The 18,199-nt window shown below is 46.1% G+C and overlaps 2 protein-coding genes across 2 annotated transcripts; both read right to left on the bottom strand.

Moving 5' to 3' along the window:
* Positions 1 to 3,484: 3,484 nt before the first annotated feature.
* On the bottom strand, positions 3,485 to 3,967 carry LAJ45_02966 (uncharacterized protein; the record flags this gene model as incomplete). The annotated part of the gene is made up of 1 exon (XM_046112557.1): positions 3,485 to 3,967. The coding sequence occupies one exon, from the start codon at positions 3,965 to 3,967 to the stop codon at positions 3,485 to 3,487; it is 483 nt and encodes a 160-aa protein (XP_045974046.1).
* A 6,978-nt stretch (positions 3,968 to 10,945) lies between these two features.
* On the bottom strand, positions 10,946 to 11,236 carry LAJ45_02965 (uncharacterized protein; the record flags this gene model as incomplete). The annotated part of the gene is made up of 1 exon (XM_046112556.1): positions 10,946 to 11,236. One exon carries the CDS (start codon positions 11,234 to 11,236, stop codon positions 10,946 to 10,948), a length of 291 nt encoding a protein of 96 aa, XP_045974045.1.
* Positions 11,237 to 18,199: the final 6,963 nt, after the last annotated feature.

Below are 18,199 nucleotides of genomic sequence, written 5' to 3'. Positions count from 1 at the left end.
CAATGAATCAATCAAGTCATTGTATATTGTTTATTAGACTGGTGGTGGCGACCAGCAAGTGTCATAGCTTACTGGCTTCATACACGAGTAACTGAATTGAACCAAAAAAAAAATCTTAATACCACAAGCACTGCCACCAAGCACCGCCACAGCTTTATCCATTCATCTATCAGTTAATAGCTCTCTACTACGGTGGGAAATGCATCTTGATAATACATCCAGAATACGACTTTACACAACTCAGAACAGGTTATGCATCAATTGATGTATTTACTTGCCCGGCTTACGTGGGCAATGCATCCTGTGATGCATTTACCGCCGTGGTAGAGGCTGCCACCCCAAGGAAACATATCTTGTCATCTACCCTTATCAAATAACGGATCTCCCATACAAAATTAATCCCTCTACTATGGCATGGAAGCTTTAACAGACAAAGGGATAGGGTTCATGCGATCAATGAATTAAAAAAAAAAAAAAAAACAGACAGCAAGTGATAGACCGTGACCGAGTGATAGAGTATGAGCGAGTGATAAGATATGACCGAGTGATGCGCCATGACTACTCGAAATAGTCAAGTGACACAAAGGTTTATCAATGATACAGACAACAGCTTATTCTCCACTAGACTCTTCCGAAGTAGAGCGAGCAGGCCTTCGTTGTATATAAATTTACACATAACAAAGAAGTGATGAGAACTTTAAATACGCACTCAATGATGATAGTACGATCTTTACATAACTTGAACGCTTTATATCAATAGCCCACGCATCAAGATGTCCGGTACAAAATGTTTGGAGAAGAGGTTCTCCATACTACGCGACTTTGCAATGGACCTCTTGCCCGGTGATATGAGTGTACAAGGGGAAATTGGCAAGTAACAACCAAAATACTAGTAGCCTACTAAATCAAAGGTTCCGAGATAGCGCCCGCATGGCAATGGGGGTGGGATAAGTTGAGGTTTTATCTTGAGAAGAGACAGGATCGAAGAGACCTTCAGTTGGTTTTGAGGCCTATCAAAGAAGCAAAATGGGGTTGATCTTCTAGGGGCTTTGTCAAAATAGGAAAATAACAGTCGAAAGAAGTTGAAAGTAACCCTAACCCCAGATAGAGACTTTAATATGCAGCCTCACCTATACCGCCCACCCACAACTCCGACGCCACTTAATCATACGATATCACTCGGCCTTGCCCAATATATCACACCGACATCGACCTCCAACCGTAGCTCTGTGCAACCCTCCACCAGGCGACACTACCAACCTACCTGCAGACTACTCGGACAGCACAACACTGCGCAAAACGCCTCGGAACCCACAGGTAGGTGGTGCAACCTCGGCCTCTTTCTGTACACCTCTGACACCAGAGCACAACGCTAGTACGGAGTGATTTTCTGTCCCATTCAGCGGACGCTGCCTATCGGGCTGTCCTCGGTCAATAGGACGACCCAAACATCGAACGTCAAGTTTTTCAGTTAACCTATCTATCAACTGGTCAAGACAGCTATATAGGATGCCCGTACATTTGATAGGTGTATGGGCCAGAAAATATAAACACTGTTACAGTGAGTTATTGAGAACGGCGCTAACTGTGACCAGCGGGACTGGTTTACCTAAATCTCAACGCGTCCGAATATTCATCAGAGTGTTCGGCACGTTTCATAGTATTGGATTATTCTCATTATCTCATTATTACATTATAGTATTGGTCATCGGCATATGACTCACACATGACCCGCTTTCCTATTAGTCATTCTAATACTCATACGTCTATAACTCATTGTATCACTTTTTGTAGTACCTCTCTTTAGTATAAATACAGGGCATTCCCCCCTTTGCTAGAACAATAACACGATCAATTACTTCACTTCTCCTACATACTTCCTTTAATTATCACCTTTGGGTACCCGCCACATATTTCCACCTACATTGAGCACCGGTCTAGCGCATGTGAGATACTCAGGTGACTCAATATTTAGGAGGAAAAGAACTAAACTGAATCGAACTGTTAAATCATTTTTGAAGGCTTGTTTGGGGCGTAGTACCAACGAACAACTGGAGAGGGTGGATCGCGCCTACTGAAACCTGCTGTATGTTACTGATCACCGTGAAGGACCGGTCGGCTGATCTTGCAATAGCCGGCACAAGTAGGTACACTCACATGAGCTTTAAAGCTTTGTAATTAAATTATCTTATCTTGGAATGGATTTGGTGCTTCGGCAGGGTAACACTCATCCCGACATCAGTAATTTGGCCAAGTATAGTAGGAGGGGCTTTTCCCCCTATATCAGTAAAAAATTAGAATTAGGGCTACTACTTTGTAAGGACATGTGTACGGTTTGTGTACCAGTGTATAATGTGATCTTCTAGTGCGGTGTGATGTTGAGAGGCCACCAAGTAATCTAATCCGCATCGTTAGCTGGAGGAACGAACATGGAGTAAAAACAAGCACATTTAGCGAAGGTCATATCGTCAGTGCATTACTCGGACGCACGGAATGAAATACACTCAGGTGGACATTCAGGGAAAGATAGATCTTCATTATGTTTCGATGTTTTGAACCGTGTATATGGTCCAATGCAGTCTCCTTTAACAGGGCATCGATTTCCACGTAGAGGGGTGCTACTCCTGAGTGTAGTTGGGCACACAAATGTACTAGTGGGCCTCTAAGCCTTTTTGATTTTGATTTAGCAGCCTGGTTGACTGCTCCAATATCGGAAATATGTACATTGAGACCCACACATCCTTTTTCGAAACTATCTGAAGAAGAAATAATCACTATGTGTACCTCTAGATAGTGTGCTATAGAACTAATCCAACATCTAGGTAATCCTACTACACATAGGAGTAGAAGTGCTAATCGATAGCAACTGGCTGTGAGCGTGATCCTAGGACCGACCGCAACAGAGCGATCGTACTCACCACGCGTTGAGGATTGGCGTCTGATTAAGAGTCGATTAGTTGACAATTTTCTCTTTTCTACCACCCATAGGAGAAGGATATCTTGCCTTTTATCCCCGGTATTGCTACTTTGTCTATCTGAGGATAGAAGAGCGGTATTGTTATTATATTCATCGATTAACCAAGCCGCAGTGTGCTTGTATCGCTGAGTTCTTAAAAGGAAGCGATGTTCGGCGTGTTTGTCTTGCGGATTGCTGTTTTCTGCGTTTTCGAGCGGTCGAGCAGCAGGCCTTCCAATGGGCTCACCCGCGCTGGAAAATACCGCGGCACGGCCCAACCCAGCCCACGAAAGCTTCGGCCTATTTAAAAAAGCCCGGGCTAAGCCTAAGTGGCCTAACATAAGCGATACAAATTCGAAGAGCATGGCGTGGATTAAAATAGATTCAGTTCGAACTTTCTAAGTAGCATTAATATTTTTACCTATACAAAATACCTTTTGGTGTCTGAAAAACGCCAATTTTCCCGCCCAAGCCCAGTTAACATAGCCCGGGCCCGAAAAAACACCGGCCCGGCCTGGCCCAATTATTTCAGCCGATACCCAGCCCAGCCCAGGCCATTAAGAGCCCGGGCAAGCCCATATAAGATGGGGCCCATTTGAAGGCCTGTCGAGCAGTATTGCCGCTCTCTCTGCGTTGACTGTTCGTAGCCTTTGCAGCGGCATTCAATAGACGGGAAATGTGGTCGTATCCGCAGCTGAAAGCCCTCAGGAGTGGCGGGTGGCCACGTTCATCTTGGGCATCGGCATCTACTCCATCCTGGAGTAGTTCATTGAGTACACATGCATACTGCCAAAATAGATTGACTACATGCCGGTGTAGCAGATTGAGTATTACTACCGATTTGTTGCGCGTAGCCAAGTAGAGAGCCGTATAACCATTGATCTCCGGGATAAGGGCATCTGCTCCAACCTGCAGTAGGAGATAGACTGATGCTACGGACCTGCAGCGAACAGCCCAGTGGATAGGGGTACAAGGATCATTGTCTTTGATATTGGGATCTATCTGCCCCATTCTGGAGTAGTATTTCGACTGCCGCTGTGGACATGTGTTTGGACGTGTGGTTCGCGGCGCAGTGGAGAGGCCTATAACCGTGGATGTCCTGGGTATTGGTATCTGCCTTAAGCTCGAGTAGTCAAACGACAGTCTCTTCGTATCCGTGACTCGTAGCAAGATGGAGAGGGGTTTTCATGGCGTCGTTTTCGGCATTTGGGTTTGCGCCAGCATCGATTAATTGACTAACAATTGTTCTGCATCCGTGGTTTGCGGCGCAGTGGCGAGGCGTTCTATTCTTGCTATCCGTGGTGTTCGGGCTCCAACCATCTCTGAGTAGTCGGGCGAGTTTGCCCCCTTTGCGTTGTCGTATGGCCTCATGGAGTAGGTGGCGGGTGGGAGGTAGAATAACGTGTAGAACGTGTGCCATGATGGACAGTCGATAGGTATGGTCCGAGTGAGGGTTAGAGTGATAGCCTTTGTTATTCGGGGCTTGAAGGAGAGGTAGAGCCAGCCCGACAGTTATATACCAGATAATGTATCCTTCTATACATGCTGCGAGTTAGGGCTGGAGACAGGGATCAGAAAAGAGGTTTCAGGTGGCTGCGTATAGAAGAGTATACCTATCTTGTGCTGCAATCGCCATACATCAACATACATGTAGGTTACCCACTTGAACGGCAACCAGGGGTACCGTACCACCCTGTAATGTCATAGATATCATTAATACATATGCTTGGATAGCGTACGTTTCTAGCTCCTTCCAGAGCTGGCGAGTGAGATAGGCGATATTTGTGTTTGGGTTATCCAAATATTAATATAAGATATCAAGGTCTACTGAACAAGGATATGTGATATTTGAGAGGTAAGGCTCTGTAACCTGCTCTATTAATCTTCTGCGGCTCGAGATATTAGAGAAAAAGCGGGTCCGGCAGCTTTGACAGTACAACCGAGATAGGCTGGTCGTCGCCAGCTCAATGCTAGGCTGGTCTCCGCGCCCCATGGCATCCACGACGAATCCTTTAGGTATTACTCCGTCTAGTATGTTCATCTAGAGGCATAAGATGTCCTTGCTACATCAGTGCCGCTGGCGATAGCATAGGAAAGAAGAGCGCGCAAACCACTAAGGTACAAAATAAATTGTGTAAGATTATACCAGAGACTTGGGTTAATGTTGTAGGCACTCCACGAACACCGTCAACCGACGAACAACGCTAAACCGTTCGCGAAATACCTAGGCAAGCGACGAACAAGAAGATATTGCGGAATATTGTAGGCTGTTCGCGAATACCACGCCAGTTATTAGTTCAAAGACTACATGAGAACGATCGAATCATGACATGGGAACGACTGAGCCATGAGAGCTCTTTACCACCAGATACAGCCTTTTAGAAGCCATAAACTGCCCGATGCCGTATCAGGTTCTAAGTGTTATTCGCGGAGAAGATTTCGGGTCCCTCAGACGTCGCGTTTGGGTGGTGGTATCCCTTGCCTTACTCTTAGACTACCAATTCGCGAACAGGCATGAGACCGCGTATGGGTAACCTACCTGTTGATTTCCAGTTGGGATGGGCTGTTGCTAAACTTTCTTTTTGTGGCTTCGGTGATGTTGCTAAGCTTTCTTTTGGGGTTACAGGTTCTGTTGTTAGCTCTTACTTTGGTGGTATGGAGACTGCAGCATCCCAGCGTTTGTGCACGCCACTGGAGCTCTATATAGCACACCTACTGCAGCGTCCCCAACGCCTGTGCACGTCACTAGAGCTGTACTATACCCACTGCAGCTTCCCCAGCAAGCGTGCACGGCACTGTAGCGTCCTCAGCACCTGTACAGGCCATTGGAGCTCTTGTTGGTACATTTGGGGGAGTATGGACTGTTGCTAACATTTCTTTTGGGGTTACGGATTGTGTTGGTAGCTTTTCTCTTGGTCGTATGGGGACTGTTGGTAACTTTGGGGAGGTACGGGCTGTTGGTAACCTTTCTTTCGAAGATTATTAGATATTGATGACGTATAAATCACACTATTTTTATAGAGATGTCGGTTCATTATGTATATTATTTGCTTCTTGTAATAAAGGTAACTTCCGGGTAAAGGTTAGCTGTATGAGATTGTATCTACAGATATTAGGAGAAAGGGGGGACGTCATTCAATTAAAAATGGAAAACGAAACTTACACGATACGTCATGACTTGTGGCAAAGAGGGACTGTACTAATCAACATTGAGGGAATTAAAATACCAACAATGATTGAACTGGTACACTTTGGGTAGCTAGGTATGAGTGTTTTGCGCTTGCCGGAATGAATATATAATGGAGGGAGTATCCCGTTCTCTACGTCCTCCACTCCTAGCTACTGATATCCAGTGTTCAGGCTTTTTCCGTTTTCAGTTCTTAATATGTCTTTTCATCCTGCCACTTTAGCTTTCCCCGATGAGTCAAGACGTTCTTGGTACATTAGGCTTCTCAGTCTGGAAAATAAAAACCGCTCTCGTCCCAAGCCGGAGAATGTTCAAAGTATTCGTGAGGTTTTGATTGAAATCAGTCAGTTGGAAGGAAAACAGGGTGGGATGTTAAGATATGAGGTCAAGGTTAAGTATGACATTATTGATGGGTCAGTAAAAGCAAAGAGAAAGGACGGAACCACCAGGCTAGTAGGTACGGACTTGGAACTATTTGATTTAGTGGTAAAGGTTATTATGAATTTGGGACATGCGGATATCAGGAAGACCTTTGCAGAAATCGATAGGAATTATTATGGGATCACTAGACAGGAGGTTGAGTGGATACTAAGTCATTGTTCGACATGTGCGGTTAACAAAACTCAAACCAAAACAGCACCTCTCAAGCCGATTATTACGAATACCCTCTTCGAACGTGTACAGGTGGACTTAGTAGACATGTCTAACAGGCGCGATGGTTCCTTCAAATGGATCTGTCATTTCAAAGATCATTTCAGTAAATACTCTCAAGCATATCCACTGGAGTCAAAGCATAGTGAGAGTGTTTGTACCGCATTAAGGCATTGGATCAGCCATCTCGGACCCCCAAAAATCCTGCAGTGTGACAATGGTTCGGAGTTTAAAGGTACCCTTTTTGTTCTCCTTCAGACTCATGGTATACAGGTATATCAAATTCGATCGCCCCTATCTGCTTTACTAGTTGACAGAAAATCGATTTCACTGACCAAATTGAGATTATTAATGGACGTGCTCTCCATCCCCAGAGCCAGAGCTTAATCGGACAAGGCAATAGTGTTCTCAAGACAAAAATATGTGCTTAGATGCGGAATCACCGGTGCAACGAGTGGTCGAAGGTATTGCCGGAAGCCATACTAGCCATGAATAGTCAACAACATTCAGTGACTCTCAAGGGTCTATATGAGATTGTGTTTGGTCAAGGTATCTTCGGAAATGGCTTGCTATTTACAGAACGCTTGACTGCGGTGGTGGAGGAGGAAGCTGGTGAGGAACAGTCAATCCCGATCGATCCTCAATTGTTGCTTGCACCATTGCCTGTTGGCAATGAAGCCGGACTGTCAAATATCGAATCGCCAAGTCAAGGGATCTGCTTTACTCTCAGGTTAGAGCACCAACATCCAAGGCCAAAGAGGCAATGATAGTTCGGGGCGGAGATGCAAATAAAATCCTGGAATTCCATGTGGGGGATATGGTAACCTTACAAATACCACGGGTAGATCGTCTTTCAGCTGGGGTCAAGAGATTGATATGCCGTATAATGCAGGCCGGCAAGGAATCCTTTACCCTTATGAGCGAATACGGCATTATCAAGCGCGCCTGTGTAGCAAGAGAAATAGAGTTAGTGCCAACAAGCGTCACCTTCCGCCCAAAAAAGGGTTCCGGCTCCCAATTTGTTACAATCATGATGGTGGCAAAACGCACAGAAAATGAAAGACTTGGTGATGTCAGTATCTCGATTCTCCTCAGCTTTCAAGCTAACACGAGATACCAATCGATCAAATGCAACTGCAGATCAGAATGCCAAACTTAAAGATGTCCATGCTTTCGGGCGAAATCTTTATGCGGTTTGCATTGTCATACCAATAGCAAGGGAAAGGAAAAAAAGTGCAACAACCTGGATGAGGATTTAGTTTTATTTTCTGACAGTACTCGGATTTCAAACGACTCAGACACTGATACAGATTCCCCTGACGAGACTGATGACAGGGATCTACATAGTTTGTTTACCGCTATCTAGTAGCTCTGCTTTACTAACAGTAAAAGTAGACTATGATATTCTTTTGGACTCTATATCTCTCCGTTCAAATATCGTGGCAGCAGAAGCTGTAGCAGGTAAATTAATAGTACCATATCATGTGTTCAATTTTTTCAAGTCATATATTCGGGAACTGATTTAGTTGTAGTCGAACCTCTACCCGAACAGCACGCAGATAAGGAGGATTATGATTGAGAACCAGGTGAAGTTATTGTGAAAAATCTCAATCTTCGGAAGCGTGCAGCAAAGCCTGATGAATCAAAACGTGTTCGGAGGAAATTGAGTTAGGAAGTAGTGACTCCGGCGGGGGTAAAGATATCCCCCGTACTGTGCGTTGGATAAATCAAATTGAATAGTAGTCGTATAATTGATATATTTACATTAACAACATATGTGTATCTCAATCTTTTTCAATCAATGTACAGCGGTGTGTATTAAGTCATCGGGCGGCGTAGCCACAATTTTGCTGCAAACTCGTATTTTGGTGGCGTTCTGTCTGATCACTTATTACCCACCGCTGTATTACATTCATTACAAATGCTATAGTTGCTTACACAGTTCGAGACACTGGTACAACTATATTGGTGCAAGTCACTCGGTAATAGAGCGAAGGTAGGAGCTTGCACAGCTGCTGGGGCGAGTGCATAGGTGCTGGGGGGGTGCAGAGTCTATGGGACAAGTCTAGGAACTTGTATAGCTGCTGGGGCGAGGCCAGAGTCTATTGGGCAAGTCCAGCAGCTTGGATAGCTACTGTGACGAGTCCAGTAGCATATAGACCCACTAGGGCGAGTACAGGAGCTTGTATAGCTCCTGGGGCAAGTCCTACAACCTGCATAGCTGCTCGGCCGAGTCCAGTACTAGGTAGAGCTGCTAGGGCGTGTGCAGAAGCTTGTATAGCTCCTGAAGCGAGTGCACGAGGTGTATAGCTGCGAGGGCGGGTCAAGGAGCCAATATTGCTGTTGGGGTGGATTCAGGAGTTTTAATTAGGTGTTCCTGACTGTTGGGGCAAGTGCACGTTATTGCACCACTGCTGGATCGGGTATAGGAGCTTGCAACGGTTGAAGGAGATAATTCTCGGTTAGTAGAAAAAAATGCATCGACTTACGCCAGCTGTTTATCCTTTTAGCGACCTCACTCATGTACAATATGGGGTTAGGCTAATGGATAAACAGCTGAAGTGTTACCCGCCTACCTCCAGAGGAATAAATTCATGGTACAGTAAGTCGGAGAACCCACTTCCTCTGTGGTTTGGCGTTTATCCATTCTGTATGGACAATATGACGCACCTGCCAGGCCCTGAATTATATATCGCAGTGCCGAAACCCATTACAGGTCGGGGGATTGAACCCCAGGCAGTCCGTCATATGTCAGATGTTCATACGACGACACTAGGTAGCAGTAGCTGTGTCCATGTCCCGGAAGTTGATGGTAATGGTTGGACTAAACTTTAGTTACAGCTTGCAAACCTTAATTATTACCGAGTGATACATTGTGAAGCGTCTCTTCAATTGCCTACAAGACCCAAGTCTGTGCAATGAGCTTGGTCCCTACCCATATGGAAACGTTGCCAGATGGGAGTCCCACCCGCCGGTCATTGCCCATTGATGAATGGGTAACGTCATCCGATGATGACAAGTGAGCGGGTCGACATATAGGTTGATATCACTCTATGGGTAGCGTTCAGCGTATGGGTCAGAACATCATAACATGGGCCTTTTGAAAGAATCGCCCTATCCATCACTCTTGAGGAATTGAGCGCGCACTTGGCCAAATTGAAGGCTTGGTCAACGGATCAGAAAACACCATACCACCCACACGCCACAACCTGGCAGGACTCATCCTCACTGGCTATTTCACCTAATACTGCGACAAGTCCAACATCGTCCCTACAACAACAGCCCGCGCAAACTCACCTCAATCATGGAGTATCACTCGATACACCAACGAACCCCCCCCACACACCCCATAGAGCACCCCACCTGGCAGGACGTCTCGCGATGCATGTCAGAATACGACCTTTCTATCACCTCCATATACACAAACATACGACATTTTATCGACAGCTCCCGCAGTCACACAATATCACTCGGGAGGCCTCATATTGACCACGTGGCACCGCCTCTTAGGAGCGACACCACCTGGGCGCGACATAGACACTCATATCAGCGACACCGCACCTGATGTCAGTTACATCAGGTTGGGAAATATAGACGCCAGGCGACAGAGGAATGCCAGGTAGGTTATGTGACCTCTCAGAGCATCCTAAGCTGGGCAACCTCCACGTCAATCATGAACTATGACTCGCTCGCCTCACGACGCTCTTGAAATAGGGCGCTCGGCACGTTTCATAGTATTGAAGGATCCCCATCATTTAATTATAGTATTTATCATCGGCAGATGACTCACTCATTACTCACTTTCCCCTTAGTCACTCTATTACTCATACATCTATGACTCATAGTATTTTTTTTGTACCACTTTTTTTTAGTATAAATACTGGGCATTCCCTCTTATCTAAAACAAATCACAAGATCAATTACTTTACTTCTCCTACATACTTTCTCTAGGTTATTAACCCGGAGACTACTCACGCTTATACACTCTTCACCATTTTTACCACAAAGTACACTTTCTCATTTCACTTTCAATCATGTCTGAGAGGAGCATCAAAATTCCCACACTCCCATGCAAGCTAGATTGTAAAGGCCATTACACTGTATGGAAGGACTTTGCTACCCAGATGTTGAAAGTTCACGATATTTGGAACTTAGCCAACGGTTCGAGCAAGCATCCGGTATTGCCAATCACCACCACTGTAAGAAATCATTGGCGAAGCATAGTTGTAGGGGTCAAGAGACATTGGAAAGATTCGCAGTAAAATGATAGCGGCGGTGTATAGAAGGGAACTAGGGGTAGCTCCTATGAGGTCGAGGATAACGACGTAGATAGCGAATGTTGTTGCGACCAAAGAAAAGGAGACAAGGGTAGCGAGAGCTACGAGGAGAACGATGAGGGTGGGAGATACCAAGAAAACAGAGATGACGATGGCGATACTCATTTCGGAACAGCAGACTTTACCTGGTTTTCGATAAAGTATGTATTGAAGCGAAGTAAATTCCCCAAAGTGATAACCCAAAGTAGAATGCAAGATGTTGCGTAAGGAAGAAAGGAAATGTAGACAAGGAGGGGCAAGAGACCCTTATATAACAAGGAAATGACAATTGATAACTAATGGTACCGAACCCCCCGGAACTTGGTGGTGCCTCATTCCTTTTCGCATAACGGGTGTGGTTCGTATCAACCACTACTGTATCCACCACGGCATCAAAAGCATAAGGAAGCACTGCCGAGGCTAAAGAAGATGATGAAGACACATCCGACAATGTTGAAGGAACTAGCGAATGAGACAAAAAGGCCAACCTCGCAGTTGTATTCCTTCAATCGAATATCGAATTCGAAGTTATTCTCACGTGCAAATCGGTCAATACTGCCTACCATCTCTGGACTCAACTTGAGGATAGATTCGACTGAAAAACCATCGCTTCCCTCCACTCACTACTCGCTAATATCTTCACTCTATAGTATAAACCCGACAAGGATATTCAGGAACATCTAACCCAGTTCAACACTCTTTGCTCATCACTCCTCACTAGAACTAGTAACACTACGAACAAGACCAAGGACCCACTCGATTGCCACCTTCACCAAGTCGGATCTATCTCAGGAGTGAAGGCATCCTTCCTACTCTTCTCACTCCGGCATGAACTCCTCGAATCAGTTGTAGAAAACCTGCAAACTAAGCCTAATGTTATCTTCAATGACATTTACAAAAAACTGTTAGATATCGACCCACGGCGCAATGATGGACAGGTGGCTGGAGAAGACTACACAATGAGTTGAGGAAGCCCAGGACATGGAAACAACAAAAGAATCAGGAAGGCACGTAACAACAAAAGGAAAAACCGGGATATCACATACACCTGATACACTAAGAATGGCAAATATGCAGAATGACACACGCACAAATATTCCAGGAAACAAAAGTTTTCAGAGATAAGGAGAAATCTGCTGCATCTGGCAACTTCAACGTTGCATCTAGTACTGCATTTGATACAAAACCTGACCCCTCTTGGATACCCAATCTTTCTGGCTTGCCCGAACTTGAAGAAACCGACGTATTCATAATGCTGTTTGACTTCGATCTCATCAGCTTGTTAGATGGCACTTAGGACATAACCATGGAACACTACTTTGGCTTCATTGCAGGACCTTTCACTTCCGATAATAAGGCATGGATCTTCGACCCTGGTGCAACCAATCACATGACTGGAACATAGATTACCAACTCCTCACCTCATACTGGCACAGTCACTGTCGGAGGTGGTCCCAACCTACGAATAAACAGAATTGGAAACGTCAACGTCAATGGATCACATGGCCTGATCACTCTGCAGAACGTATTCTTGATCTCAGAACTCGGCAATACCAACCTCATGTTTTGGTCTTGTATTCCCAAAAAGAGATTCACAATAATAAGAACAAAAAATAGTTTTACCATCTACAAACCGAACAGCAAGGAATTCATTGAGGTATTACTGGTTTTTACATTTTTGAAACCAAGGAACCACTTGTACACCTCTCCACCACCAACTACTTCTGTGACTGACATCAACAGCTCGGACATATACTCACTTCCTTGCTCTCATGGCTTCACATCACGGTGGCCGATCTTAAGTCTCTCCCAACAACAAGTGATATGGAAATATGCAACACTTGTGAACTCGCGAAGTCAATCAAAACACACCTCGCTCCCCTTGCCGAACGACGATCCAAACAACCGCTGGAACTGATAAACTCAGATTTGAGCGGCAAGTTCTTGGCTCCTTCTCTGGGTGTTTTCAGTTACTACACCACTTTCATCCACGATTATTCCAGGTACACTCACCTCTACTTCCTCAAAAAGAATTCAAATGCAGCAGCTGCTATATAACGATACATCGCATACATGGAACATCAACTGGATAAAATGGTTAAACGGATTTGAAGCGACAACGGTGGCGAGTAAATCTCCAACGACCTCCAACAATTCTTCCCCTCTAAAGTCATAAAGCATGAATTCACTATACCATATTCTTATGAGTCAAATAGAAAAGCACAACACTTTAACAGGACTATAGCAACAATGGTAAGATCCGCCTTGCTCAACTACAACCTTCTAAAAAATCTATGGGCAGAAACTATCAACACTATGGTACACTTTAAAAATAGACTACCACACAAATCACTCCCGAATATGACATCATACGAAGCACTTACCGGAATGAAACCCTTCATTGGGCACCTCCGCTCCTTTGGTGAAACAATATTCCTGTTTGGGGAAATAGCCAGTGCTAAGCGATAATTCTGTAGCGTTTAAACTGATGATATTGTAAACCGGATTCCCTTGACTTGATGGTTGATGATACCTTCAAGCCTTCGCAAAATCAAGCCCTATTTATACATGTTGGAACCTATGCCAAGACCCGCTTTCTAATACTAACTGACACAACGATAATAAGATAACGCTCCCGAAGATAACCCAGATAGAAAAGCGCCCCCGCATAGTTCCGTCCTCCATTCTAATTCCGACATGTAACCATGAACCTTGCAATTGCCAGTCATCGGGCTGTACCATACCATCGTCCTAGACCTACTTCCGTAAGTAGAACAGCCTACAGCCGTAAGCCCCACTTCCTATTCTATTCCGGGTGAGACACCCGATAGTAAGCGTGCGGTCATAATAGTATAGGACTAGTGTGGTAACACCGCGTGCCCCCACACTACCCGATACCTTTCTACGCTTGTCCTTCCGTTACCCGACCGTCCTCGCATCACAACCCGTCACTCGTATTTCTCACTGCCCCAAGCCTTTTAGAACAGTGTTCCGTAATTCCCGTAACACTACTCCCCCTTCCTAGACGTCGCCCTCGACCGTTAAAACCCTTCTGTGATAAAAACCCTGTGGGAAAGGTCATAGAGTAGGGAAAGGTATCGAGCTTAGTCCCGCCTGTTCCGTTGTTGCTTACGAGCCCGGTTATTATCGATCGCTGGGCCTTGACTTCGAGTATGGGGTCGTATGTTCGAGGTTGGTTGGAAGTTCTCGTCTGCCAATGCCTCCTGTTGCTCGGGTGTTGCCAGTCGCTTTTGTAACGGCAATATTATATTTCGACTAAGGTGATAGATTGGGTTGGGAAGAGAAGGAATCGCGCAGTTGGACTATAATTTGTAATGGGCTTTCTGTTATGTTCTTTCGGTTTCCATTACGCAAGATATTAGTCGTCAACGGACTAGGAGTTGGATATATAAGGGGGTGTTGTCTCGTGCCTTTTCATGTTTTCCTTCCTTTCCTCTTCTCTTCACGGAACCTCTTGTACCTACTCGCGCCCGACCGCGCGGGTGACAGGACCCCCCTCCCGTTTCGACATCCTGATTCTCGAATTGCTTCAGGCCCTGAGCGAGACGCCCCCCTATCTACCGAGTTGAAGCCTTTTACTAGGAACCGTCCTTCTTCTTACCCCTCCTCAAACCCGTCGGCGCCCCCGATCGCGACACCCAAACGACCAGCCCTTCGAGGCTACCCCTCTCTACGTCGTATTGGCACTCTGTCAATAGTCTGGAGGTCAGCGCAGACCTATTGCCAAAGCCTACGATAACCCACGGTGTTAGCGACCTTACGGTCGCGAAACATTCGTTCCTTACCTTACGCGAGGTCCCTTCGTTGGGCCTTACCCCGCTTTACGGCCCTAGCCAGGCAACCCATTTTAACCGAGTCGGCTTCCCCGCTCACCCAACCCCATCGGCCCGGTACTACAACCGAGGCCACCCCATCAAGACACGGTCGGCACTTACGATTGCGACCACCTTATATACTACGGAAATCGAGTTCGAAGGTCACCACTGTAAAGACCACCAACAGGTAGCGGCTCACGCTCACCCCATCTACACTTGGCCTCTGTGTCATTCCTACCTTAACTCCCTGCTGCCTGACGAGCAGACTCCCAGGGACCCCATCGACACCCCCCTCCCTATGCTTTCGCACCTGATGCTTCGGCGGTCTTTCGCCTCGCCTTCGTGCAGTACTTCCTATATGGCTTTGGTAATGATCCTGGTTTATGGTGAACGGGTATATAGACGATCGACTTTATGTTGTTTGACGGAGAAGCTCTTGGGATTTCATTTCTACTGTAGTGTTGTTACTTTGTTCGTCGCTTAGTTTCTGTTCATCTACACCATGTCGCGCGGTATTTGTACGTACTTTTCCTTTGTCTTTGGCGGTAGTGTAGGCGTGCGATAAGCCATGTGCTTCTATGCAATATAAAAATATCTATCTATCTATCTTGTATCTACCCCGCGCAACACCAAAACTTTCGAACAACAATAACTTTTGGCCTGCATTCTCGATAAAACTTTTACACGAACACGATCCTGTATGTCAATAGACTCCGTAATCTATTGGTATCTTATCGCACATCTGTTCGTACGTGAAGTTATTCACGCTCTAGTCCCTGAGCTGTGAACCCTTTTACCCCTCAGCCCTCAGCCCTCGCTTAAGCCTCGCGACCGTTGCGAAATCAACAACCTGACAACCTGGCCTCACCACCCAACCCACCAAATACCGCAGGCAGGAAGAGAACTCTATCAGAAGTCTTCCCCAACCCAATCCGAACAGGAACATCAGTGATGTCCCAACAAGCCTCTCTGAGCTCCTGGTTCGCAGGAGCTCCCCCACCTGGAACTCCAACACCCCCTTGCTTCCCCGACACCCAATCAACCCAACAAACACAGTCCACCACCATCGAACAAACCCAGCTCGGCAATGAACCTTTTTTCATCTTCGCTGAACACACCCAATATAATGAGCCATATGCACCAAAGTACGACTATATCCTCCCCAGCATCGTCCCCCAAGAAACCCACGCCAGGATGGACCTAAACTACGTCTCCTGGGTAATCAGAAATGCCCTCACTATAGCACTTGAACCTCTCAACCAAACAACCGAGCAAATCAACAAGGACCTAAAAGCTACCATTGAAGTCCTATCCACCCAAAATGAAACCCTTAAACATACCGTCGACGTCCTGGTCAAACAAATGTTTGAAATGACAAAGAACCAAGACAAAACCTCTGAAAAACTCCACCGCCTCCAACAACAGCTCACCAACCTCTCCGTCAACAGACCTAGCAACCAAGCAGTCAATGAAGGAAGAGCTTCCGCAATCGCCGCCGTCGCTGCTGCTACCACCACCACCCCTATCATCACACCCACCAACAACCGGAACCACGCCAACAACCCGAACCATGCCCAACAAAAAAAAGGAAAAGGAAAAGAAACACCAATCCCACCAGCACCCAAATCCTACGCATCCATCGCAGCAGAAAACGTCAATCCCGAATACACAGTGGTCACAAACAGGAGGAAGCCCAAACCCAAAGCGGACTCACTATTCAAACCAGAAGTCACCAAGATCAACAGGGAAATAATCATCGAAACAAACAAGGAATCACCAGTCACCCCCTCCGACATCAGAACAAGAATCAACTCAAAAATCGAAAACCCAGACTGCCAGCTCATCGCCGCCAGGAAAACCTCAAAGAATAACATCGTGCTGGAAACCAAATTCGCCACCCCCGCCTCAAAAGTATTCGAATATAAACAGGAGATCGAAGCAGCCCTAAGAGAACTCAAGGTCCCATTCGTTGACCTAAGGGTCAACTCCAGATGGTCCAAATTTATCGTACACGGAATCCCAACAACAATCGGAGACGGCTATGAAGCAGGACAGGTCATGGCCTCAGAAGTCAGAAGCAACTACGGAAGCACATTCGAAATGGCACAAATCCCCAGATGGCTAAGCAGACCCGAGGCTAGAGCAGGGAAATCACACTCGTCAATGATCATCGCACTCCCAGGACAATATACAAAGGATAATCTCGGACTGAGATATCTTACCCTATTCGACCGGCAATGCAAAATCGACAACTACCTCCCATCCAACCCAGAAACCCAATGCTCCAAATGCTTAGAATATGGCCACCGACACGAAAGATGCTCCCACCAAACCGGGAGATGCGGACACTGTGCAGAAGCCCATCAAACAAAGGAACACCCATGCTCAGAATGCTCAGGAGGCACCAGATGTATCCACACACCCATCCGATGCTACCACTGCAAGGCCCCCACAAAGCAACGGACGCCAACTGCCCAGAACGCACCAAGGTCCGCATCACAAACAAACTTGGACCAGGTACCAATCCAAGTCCGCTACCAATCCCCATCGTCATCCCGGCGCAAGACCCCCCACAAGAAGATGCAGCCATGGATAATACCCAATGAGCCACATCAAAAGGACCACGGCCATCGCACAGCAGCTAAACTGCGCGAGAAATGAGCTCACAACAAAGTCAGTAGTGGAGGAAGCAGAACAGGACCATAACACACTCTTTCTTTTGTTACAAGAACCATGGAATAACCAAGACGGCCACCCACCGGAATCCCCTCTCTTTTACCTTTTCACAGCTAGCAATAAGGGCACTAAAGCTGCCACATATATCAGGAAACACGCCAACCTGAAACCAAAACACCACTACACCCACAGTAATTTCATCGTCTCCGTCACGGTGGAAATCCAGAACCAGAAAACACAGATCCTCAACATATACTCACCAGGACGAAGCGGACCCTTCGCAGAAATCTCCAGACAGATAACCACCATCCGAAACTGCCTTGTTATGGGAGATTTCAACAGCCACCATCAACTCTGGTATGGACATAGATCCCATGACTATACCAATACAATCAGAACGGACAAACCCGGATCCAGGAAACTAAAGAGATGGATCGATCGACAAAGGCTATCCCTACTCAATGAACCAGGCAAATTCACACACTTCCCCAGAAACAATAACAGACCAACCATCATTGACCTGACCTTAGTCAAAGGACCAGTACTGGATCACGACGTCCGTTGGAATATTGACCGA

Source organism: Morchella importuna, assembly GCF_003444635.1.
Source record: "Morchella importuna strain M04M26 chromosome Unknown Morimp01GS006, whole genome shotgun sequence".
Lineage (NCBI taxonomy): Eukaryota > Fungi > Ascomycota > Pezizomycetes > Pezizales > Morchellaceae > Morchella > Morchella importuna.
This window is presented reverse-complemented; position numbering and strand designations above follow the sequence as displayed.